General features: G+C 42.8%; 1 protein-coding gene across 1 annotated transcript in view; it reads right to left on the reverse strand.

Moving 5' to 3' along the window:
* The window catches only part of SLC9A9 (solute carrier family 9 member A9), a 332,485-nt gene that overhangs the window by 78,265 nt on the left and 243,688 nt on the right, over nt 1–10,532 (reverse strand). The window contains exon 13 of the mRNA XM_034781731.1: nt 1,919–1,967. Coding sequence (XP_034637622.1) covers nt 1,919–1,967 — 49 coding nt within the window. The remainder of the gene's footprint in view (nt 1–1,918; nt 1,968–10,532) is intronic.

The following is a 10,532-nucleotide window of genomic DNA, read 5'->3' on the forward strand; positions in this document are numbered from 1 at the left end:
TAAATTAAAAAGAGAAGAAAGGCACAATGAAATAGAGAACTGTATTAATAAAAATTGATATAACACGTTTAACTGTAGCTCTTAGAGAAATGAAAATAGTAAACATTTAAAAAGGAAATCAGAGCAACAAGACTACCTTGCTAGTAAAAATATTTTACAGTAAAGTATGATGATTTAGACCTGATTGGGGGTGGAATGGGTGATATTTATTCACACCTACTCTATTGTGCTGCTGAGTTTTGCCAATAGAACTAGGTGTTAATTAACAGAACACAGTTTGGGTCAGTAGGTGCCTTATTGTTATTCACAAATATGTATTTCTCATTTTTAATAGAAAAAGGAAGAAAATTAGAAGTCCTATCTACTGATGTCTAGTGCAAGCACATTTTCACAATCTCCAACCCCATGCAAAAACCACATTTAAGGTGAAATAATGTTTATATTGTACAATGCAATATAAACCTCTGATGTTGATCAGTATGTCCTAGAGTGCTGTAAACTGGAAAAGATACTGCTATCTATATTGTTAGTGTAGCTGCAATGTAGATAAAACCAGATTTCTAGAGGAGAGGAGAGTGGAAAATCTCCAGAAGGGGAGCAAAGCAACAGAGGTGTTAGTGCAGACCTTTAAAAAACACAGAAGCAGAGAAGTTCAAGGAAAGGAAGAAGAGGGAATGCTTCCTCAGTGAGAGGGAATCTTTTGAGTGCTGGACCAGTCAAAACTGAAGGAAGCTGGCTGTCAGGGTTAGAGAGGAGGCTCCACAATCTGGCGGAGAAGTCATGAGCTGGAGGAGTGAGGACCTGGAACTCTGAAAGGACACTGACCAAATCCCAAAGACTGTTCAGGAGTGGTGAGGAAACTGAGGCAGGGAATGATACACAGGTATTTTATTGGATTGTCTAGACCTGTGTCATGTGCTGTCTATGAGGAAAGCATGTTTTGTTTTAGAAATTCCTCTGGAAAAAAATTGGTCTATTTGCTTCTACTATCTTGTATCTCTGAAGGGGTAGACTATAAACCAGAGTGCCCACAAGGGTGACATCCAGGGAACGTTGTGTTTACTGGGGAGTCTTGGAGGTTTAGCACTGGTCTTGGGGCTTAGGGACCAGGAGGTCCCACTTCCAAGGAGGGTCTCTGCCCACGGAGTGAGCTGAGCAGCCAAAGTAAGAGAGTGTGCCTGGAGCCGCTCAGTTCCTGGGGAGCTCAGAAGCACACAACTCCAGTGTATGGGTCCAAACCTGGCACCCCAGTGAATGTCCAGCAGGGGAACTTGACTAGGGTTGGGACAGCACATAATGCTGTATTTTAAACATTTTCAGACATAAACACTGAAAAAGGCAGGGACAATGGGGTGACAGATAAGCACATGCAGTTTCTCAAATAGCCTCCTTGGTCCCTAGTGGCCTATAGTTTTTTAACCCGAATGTATATTCAGATGGACTAATGAGCATTGTCAGCAACCTGACCTACCCTGATGCCCAGAGTCGAGAATTTCAATCATGCATAGTTCCTTTGTTTAATCCAGGGAATCAAGCATTGTTCTGAAATCTTTTGTTTTCATAAATGCAGTTGATAGCTAATTCAAGTTTTGAATTTACCATAGCAGCAATTCCACTACTGTTTTACTAATATTTCATCATGTCAATATTTATTTGTAATGCATTCCTCAAAACCCAGTATCAGATAAAGTTATTCTGGTGCCCTGGTGAAACTGAAAAATGTACAGTATGTACCTGTCCTCTCAATAAACAGTTACAAAATATGTGAAGCTCCTACTATTTTGTACTTGCATATTCTGCATTTATAGCAGAGATAACCCTGCTCTAAAGATTTTCAGTTACTACACTGAGAAACACGAACTAAACATGACTGAACATTATGTTAGTCAATATAGATATATCAATAGCTGTAACTTGCCTGGCTTGCAGTTTCTGCTTTCAGATCTTCATCTGGATCTATGCCAACTCTATTAAAGAAAACAAGACACATGGTGAATGACTCAATGCAGATTAGATGGTCACATGTGTAGAACGGTTTCTTTGTACCACATCACTCAATCCCAAGTAGATAAGAAATGTGCAGAAGTGGCAGAACATTATAAGATCTCTTCCCAAATCAAAGGAGTCCACAATAAGTTTGCAGGAAATATGAAATACTTTATATCTGGTGTTCATACCTGGGCTGAGATCCTCACCCTCACTCCAACCTTTGTATGCCAGCTAAAAGGGTCAGAGTGTCAGAAAGGAGCCCTAAAAACAACAACACACATCTAAGCAAGGAGGATTCCCCTGGTGCAGGCATTGCGGAAAACAGCTGTATGGCTGCCCTCTGAGGACCGCTCTTGCATCGGTGGCATGCTGGGGGCAGGAGAATTGTGTTGAGGATGAGGCTGCAGTACACAGTGCTCTAGATATTCCAGGCAGTACGCAGCCCATAGACATTCTTGGGGAGGCTAATATAACTTAAACAGGCCTCCGGGGCATAGTTATGCCAAGGGCCTCTCCAGCCCATGGACTAGCTCAGTGTGGTAGAAGGCGCAACATGGCTTAAATCTGCCTTAGTCCCCTCTTCCCTTGGGCTGTGAGTTTTGTGCTGCGGCTCTGAGAGGCTCAGCACAGAATCTCACCCTTCGCAGAAACTAAGATATACCACTGGTCTTTAGTTGCTTTTTGCTTCAAAACACTTCTTTCTCAACAACCTCTCCTGTTCCGCACATAGGTATCTATAACATTGTGATGCAAGCTGCCACTATTATTTTTATTTGCATTACAATAGATATGGCCAAAATAACAGACCAGGAAGATGGTCTTAGCAGCAGCCTTTTGAAAGGACTTGAATGGGATCAGTTGGGTAGCTGGGAGGCAAGACTGAGGGAAAGAGGCTTCCATAGAGGAGGTGGAAGATGGTGAAGGCCTGGGAGGGAGTTCTTGTTGTGTGGTGAGAAAGAAAAGTCTGGATGTTAAAGATGATATGTAGAAAAAGTGACAAGATTTGAGTATAGCCTTGATGGGCAGAGCTAAAGAGAGGGGTGACTCAAAGATGATAATCAGATTACAGGCCTGAGTAACAGGGAGGATTGGGTTGGTGACCACGGTCATAGAAGAAAGGTAGAGCAATAAGAGAAGACTAATGCAGACAGGCATTCTCCTCACTGAAATCTAATGTCCAAAGAGAGGGTGACCAGCTGTCCCGGAAAGCCTGACAAGCTGCCCATGTAGGCATCAGATCCACTGAGCTAATGCAGAATCTACTGATGCAGAGAACATTTATTCTTTCACCAGATGTTCATGTAAGGCCGGTTTACCATGTACTTAACAGTTTTCCTCCCTGAATTTTTTTTCTATCTGTTATAACATATCACAAATGCATTTTTAAAATCCTATTTATTTATTTTTAGCAATTACTTGCTTCATTGCTCTTTACTGTAAATGCTATGCAGACATTCTAACACATTCTGAGAAATGACAGGAACTAGAAGCAAAGTGGATACTTTTATATGTAAATCTTGAATGGAAAAGAGAAGAGGCAGTTTGTTTCTTCCACAACTCCCTAGTTTAAAAAAATTGGAGTCCTCCAGGCATAAATATTTCCATCTTTTGATTAAGACAAATGATCCTGATGCTGACTCAAGAAGGAGATTAAAAGACTGAAAAGATGTTTATTTTTCACTGTACTTTTTGTCCTTTGAGTCACTAGGAAAAACTGCAGAAGGTACTAACCTATTGATTATTTTGGAGTAAATGAAGTTGTTAGATTTTTCATTTAATTAAAACTATGAACAGTTATGTCTGCGAAAGTTTAACTCTCAGCCTGCCATTAGGCTTAATATTATAGTAGTGCCCAGAGGCCCAATAGACATTAGGCACCCTTTTTGTTAAATAAACATAAGAAACAGTCCCTGCCCTACATGCTTCCATCTAAACAGAGAGGAACAAAAGCACCAAATGCTGATGTGAATCACCCAAGGTCACATGGCAAGAGCAGGAACAGATCTTCTAACTCCCAGTCTGGTGTCCTAGCCTCTTGGCCATCTGCCACCCATAAGTAGGTTCTCCCATAACATTCATTCTACTGCCAGCATGGGGGAAGCACTGGCAATACAATAGTTAAATGCCCTTACAGTTCTGGTTATGATGGAAGCAAAATCTATTTATGCATGATAGGTGCAGTTCAAGAGGCTGCAACACAAACTTCTCTGCACTCTCTTCTCCTTAATGAGCTTGACCTGACCTCAAAGAATCAGTCTCCTGGGACAGAAGTAATTTAGACTTCATGCAGTTCTGAACTTATTGGAGCTGAGAAAAATGCCAGTTGTGACTGATTATGTGTGGTGGAGTTGTGATGCGTTTATTATGGAATGAGCTAAGACAACGGAAAACATTTCACATAGGTCCAGAAGAACTGTAATACCAAATGTGAAAAAGCTGGGAAATGTAGCCAATTGGAACCAGAGTTCACGATTGCAATATCATTTCAATAACAGTGATATAATCTGTCTAATCAGGGACAACAGGAGTCTACAGACATAGAAAATCTGTGAATTTAGGGAGTTTTGCAGATTTTCCTGTATTTTGCAGAATTTAAGCTCCTCTATACATATAATTTCCTATCCTTGTAGTTATGAAGATAGCCAGCACTATTGCCTTGTTTATTCTATAGACAATAGATGTTACAATATGGCACAAACAAAGGCATCTATATTATTCTTTATTGAATTATTACTTTCAAAGCCTGAAAAAAAAAATCACCTCTTGCTGTGATCCAAATCCTTCCTTGCTCAATTCCTCACTCATTGACTGATGTCAAACATGTAGGGCCAAATTCTTCCACCCTTACTCTCACGGAGTAGTATTTTACTATGTGAGTAATTCCATTGAAATTGTTGGGACTACATGTGTAGTAAGGTATTGCTCAGTGTGAGTAGGGATGGCAGAATCTGGTGCACTGACTAAAAGCCCTTTGGGGCATGAGCTATATCTTCCTTACTGTTCTATGAAGCATCTAGTACAACTTTGGACATTAAAATCAAACCACCACAACACACCCTGATTTTTTTATAACGTGAATGTTAATATTTTTATGAAGCGTATCCCAAAGAGAACCACTCAGCTCAGTGGGAGTGTCTGGCCACACCACACTTTTGAAAATGAGGCCAATTATTTAGGTGTCCAAATATAGACTTAGGAGCCTAACTTTAGGCTATTACTGAAAATATTGGGCTATATAATTAAGTCTGATGTATTTGAGACACATTGGAGTGCAATTTTAAACTGCAAGAATACAAAGCATCAGAAATGATATGGTATGGTCAAAAAGAATGACGTTAAGCATGCTTGCACAATTTAAGTTCATACCAGATCTCCTGCAGATTCTTGTACCTTGCCATTCTATTGCCAGTAAAATTTGCAATCTTAGAATAACTCTTCAGTCCTCTAGCTGGGTTGTATGCTAGCTAATTATGAAAGAAGGGGCCTGATTCTGCTTTTATCTGTAGAGTGTTTGGATTTCACAACTAACAATAGGGCTAAAAGCAAGGAGTTCTAATTATGGTAGGTGAACAAATGCAGAGTGACTCCTAGATTGCCTTCACCATCTGGTAATTTACCACATACATTTCTACAGTAAGCCTGATAAAGTGAGGATAGAAATGTACATTCAGTCTATGTACTAAGGAGGGGAAAGCTCTGGTATAACCCTTTCAACTTTGAAGCCTGATGAACCCAAAGATCCCCACAAACAACCTCTTGTTGATACCAATCTAATCCCCACTCCCAATTTAAGATTCTTCAGTTTCCCTCTTTCTGCCAGAAAGTATCATAAAACACAGGCAGGCAAAGAGAAATAAAACCCATTTTCCAGCCTTAAAAATCTTAATTCTTTTCTCTTGTATTCTCCTTCCGTCCCTGCATCTTCCTTCCTTACTGTCTATTTTGTTTTTCTTTTTATTTCCCTCCTCTCTTCCTCTGTTGTTCCACTTTTCTTTCTTCCCACCCGTCTGCCTCTCCCACTACTCTGGTTGTTCCCTATGGGTATGTCTACACTACGGGATTAATCTGAATTTATATAATTCGAATTTTAGAAACAGATTGTATAAAGTCGAATGTATGCAGCCACACTAAGCACATTAATTCGGTGGTGTGCGTCCATGTACTGGGGCTAGTGTCGATTTCCGGAGCGTTGCACTGTGGGCTATCCCATAGTTCCTGCAGTCTCCCCCGCCCATTGGAATTCTGGGTTGAGATCCCAGTGCCCGATGGGGCAAAAAACATTGTCACAGGTGGTTCTGGGTACAGCCTCACCCCTCCCTCCATGAAAGCAACCGCAGACAACCATTTCGCGCCTTTTTTCCTGGGTGAACACTGCAGACTCCATACCATGGCAAGCATGGAGCCCGCTCAGCTCAAGACAGCAGTCATGAACATTGTAAACACCTTGCGCGTTCTCGTGCAGTTTATGCTAAGCCAGGACCAGAAAAACGAGGCGAGGAAGCGGCGGCGACGGCAGCGCAGCGACAAGCGTGATGAGGACATGGACATGGACATGGACACAGAATTCTCTCAAACCGCGGGCCCCGTTGCTTTGGAGATCATGTTGTTAATGGGGCAGGTTCTATCCGTGGAACGCCAATTCTGGGCCCGGGAAACAAGCACAGACTGGTGGGACCACATAGTGTTGCAGGTATGGGACGATTCCCAGTGGCTGCGAAACTTTCGCATGCGTAAGGGCACTTTCATGGAACTTTGTGACTTGCTGTCCCCTGCCCTGAAACGCCAGAATACCAAGATGAGAGCAGCCCTCACAGTTGAGAAGCGAGTGGCGATAGCCCTGTGGAAGCTTGCAACGCCAGACAGCTACCGGTCAGTCAGGAATCAATTTGGAGTGGGCAAATCTACTATGGGGGCTGCTGTGATGCAAGTAGCCAAAGCAATCACTGAGGTGCTGCTACGAAAGGTAGTGACTCTGGGAAATGTGCACGTCATAGTGGATGGCTTTGCTGTAATGGGATTCACTAACTGTGGTGGGGTGATAGATGGAACCCATATCCCTATCTTGGCACCGGAGCACCAGGGTACCCAGTACATAAACCGCAAGGGGTACTTTTCAATGGTGCTGCAAGCACTTGTGGATCACAAGGGACATTTCACCAACATCAACGTGGACTGGCCGGGAAGGGTTTATGACGCTCGCGTCTTCAGGAACACTAATCTGTTTAAACGGCTGCAGCAAGGGACTTACTTCCCGGACCAGAAAATAACCGTTGGGGATGTTGAAATGCCAATAGTTATTCTTGGGGACCCAGCCTACCCCTTAATGCCATGGCTCATGAAGCCATACACAGGCAGCCTGGACAGGAGTCAGGAGCTGTTCAACTACAGGCTGAGCAAGTGCAGAATGGTGGTAGAATGTGCATTTGGCCGTTTAAAAGGTTGCTGGCGATCGTTACTGACTCGGTCAGACCTCAGCCAAACCAATATCCCCACTGTTATTGCTGCTTGCTGTGTGCTCCACAATCTCTGTGAAAGTAAGGAGGCTTGAAAAATTTGCAGAGAGAAGTATTTAAAAAGATACATTTTGCAGAACAATGCTTATACTCTTTCACAGTGACCAACACTATTCACATTACATAGCACAGGTGTAGCTGATGAGAATATCCCCGCCTCAGAATCCACGGTCAGAGGTGGGGTAGTGGTGGCGGTCCCCCTCAGAACTGCATGCAGCTCGGCGTAGAAGCGGCATGTCTGCGGCTCTGACCCGGAGCGACCATTTGCCTCCTTTGTTTTTTGATAGGCTTGTCTGAGCTCCTTGACTTTCACATGGCACTGATCTGAGTCCCTATTGTGGCCTCTCTCCATCATGCCCTTGGAGATTTTTTCCAAAGTTTTGGCATTTTGTCTTTGCGAACGAAGTTCTGCTAGTACTGAATCCTCTCCCCATATAGCGATCAGATCCAGTACCTCCCGTATGGTCCATGCTTGTGCTCTTTTTTGATTATCGGCCTGCGTGGTTACCTGTGCTGATGAGCTCTTTGTGGTCACCTGTGCTCTCCACACTGGGCAAACTGGAAATAAAATTCAAATGTTCGTGGGGCTTTTCCTGTCTACCTGGCCAGTTCATCCGAGTTCAGATTGCTGTCCAAAGCGGTCAAATGGTGCACGGTGGGATAGCTCCCGGAGGCCAATACCATCGAATTGCGGCCACACTAACCCTAATTCGAAATGATAATATCAATTTTGGTGCTGCGCTGCTCGTTGGGGTGGAGTACAGAAATCGATTTTAAGAGCCCTTTATTTTGAAATAAATGGCTTAGTTGTGTGGACGGGTGCAGGGTTAATTCGATTTAACTCTGGTAAATCTGAATTAAAGTCATAGTGTAGACCAGGCCTCTATTCCTCTCTCATATTTCTCTTCTCTTCCCTGGTTTCAACACATCTTTTCCCTCAACTGTGTGCAAAAGAGTAGCTGAGTTTTCTGCTGACCTCATGTGCAGCTCACTTAGTGCTCTTCCCACTCATGTAATTTCATCTCCCCTTCTCGTTTACGGTAACCATCTCTCTCCTGCCTCATAGCCAAAATATCCATATCTAAATTCTGTATGCTTTCCTTTCCACCTTTCCATTGTTTGTACAATTGTATCCTAGACATTAAAAGTTTAGGATGACCCCATAACCAGCCCTATCTAGAAGGAATACAGAGAACATGGCTTTTTCTGTGAAACAAACTAAGCAGTTAACAAAAGGCTCACTTTCCCCATTAAAAACAGTACTGTTGTGATCCTCATCATTTTGCATCTTTAGGAAGACAGTGAAATATTACCAGAGCTTTGGTCTCCGTATGAATCACAGATGTTTAGATGATATTTAGTGCTTTCTTTTTTTAGAGAATGGTAGGAAAATAGGCATTGCATGAGGAAATAGCATTAAATACTAAGAGAAAGAATGATTGATTAATACCTATGTAGCCCAGTGAGGTGCGGAGCACTCAACTCAGTGGGAATTGAGGATACCCACTGCACAAAAGAGGATGCCAAGCATGGAAATGACAAATTCAAATAAGGAATAAGGAACATGATGTCAAACATTTGATCTAGGAGTCCTGAAATGCTAAGGAAAAATGTAGTTTGACCAATATTATAGTCTTACAATAACGACACTGCAGGCGGAGTCATTGCAAAAGTTATTTTTATGTTTTGATGGACTGCAAAGAACATGAATTATTACTTAGTGGATTCCACCCTCCCTCCCCCGCCATGTAATTTTAAATGGTGAGTAAACTGAGAGGCTAACACTACTGATTAAAGTCAATCATTGGTGCTATGTAAGTTTTCTCTACCCAGATCAAAAAATGTTAGCTTCCTTCTCCTATTACATTGTTAAGACCTTTCCTGCATTTTGACTGATAATTAAGATTAATTATATGGGGGTTTTGTGTTATGGGTAAATGGCCACTTGTGATCAGTGTGAGATTAGACTCATTCTACACTACATTGAACCTCAAGCGTTCTGGGATGAAAGACCGGTGTATTAGCTTACTGTGCTACCCATCTTCCTTTGCTTAGTAATGCATTTGGTTTATTGTACTTGGGTGATTATTTGAGATAGGACCTTTTCATACCTCAGATCAAAATTCCCGAAAATCTAGAAGTATTCAAAATCCAAACTCAGAACCAAAATTTGCATTATCTTTTATAATGGGCTGAACCAAAATTCTGGATACCAACATCATTGAGCTTTGGTGTATTCAAAATCTGGATCTGAATTTCGTAGTCTTTAGCAATTAGGGATTATTGTTACCAGGAAGTGTGCACTACTCTGCAAAATTACCCGCTTAAAATCAATGATCTTGTTTAAATCCCTATGTGCCATTAGACATCACTTTTTCAGCAGCGGTTGTAATGTGTCTGATAGACAAAAAAGGAATTTGTTACTGAATATGAAGCAGTGGTCTGGAGTGAAAACAGATGGAAAGATAAGTTTCAAATTGTCAGGGGAAGGAGAAGTAAGAAATCTGAAAACTGGAAACCAACTGAAATGCTGACTAATAAGATATTGTTTGGACAATTATAACATAGCTCTACTTTAGAGTTACCATTCGTCCGGATTCCCCCGGACATGTCCGGATTTTTGAGCTAAAAATAGTGTCCGGGGGGAATTTGTAAATGTCCGGACCTTCCCCCCGCCCCCCCATGCAGAGCACGCGCGGCTAACAGGGCAGCTGGATGGTGCCACTTACATGGGGCTCCAACAGCCAGACAGAGCCCCTCCTCCCCCCTGCAGCAGAGATCGCTCCCTCCCTCCCTGCATTCGCAGATCACCTCCGGCAGTCTGGAGCTCCTCCCCCGCTCCTCCTCCCCTGCTGCCCGGCATGCCGGGACAAACGGCTCAGGCAGTTCCTGAGCAAGCTCACAGAGATCTTAGGCGAACCGAAGGCCAACAACAAGGGAGCCAGGGGGTCGGAGAAGGGGCAGGGAGGTTCTGGAGGGGGCAGTCAAGAGATGGGGGGGTCGGAAGTTCGGGGGGGGGCTTTCTGGGGG

This window comes from Trachemys scripta, chromosome 9 (genome assembly GCF_013100865.1).
Source record: "Trachemys scripta elegans isolate TJP31775 chromosome 9, CAS_Tse_1.0, whole genome shotgun sequence".
Classification (NCBI taxonomy): Eukaryota; Metazoa; Chordata; order Testudines; family Emydidae; genus Trachemys; species Trachemys scripta.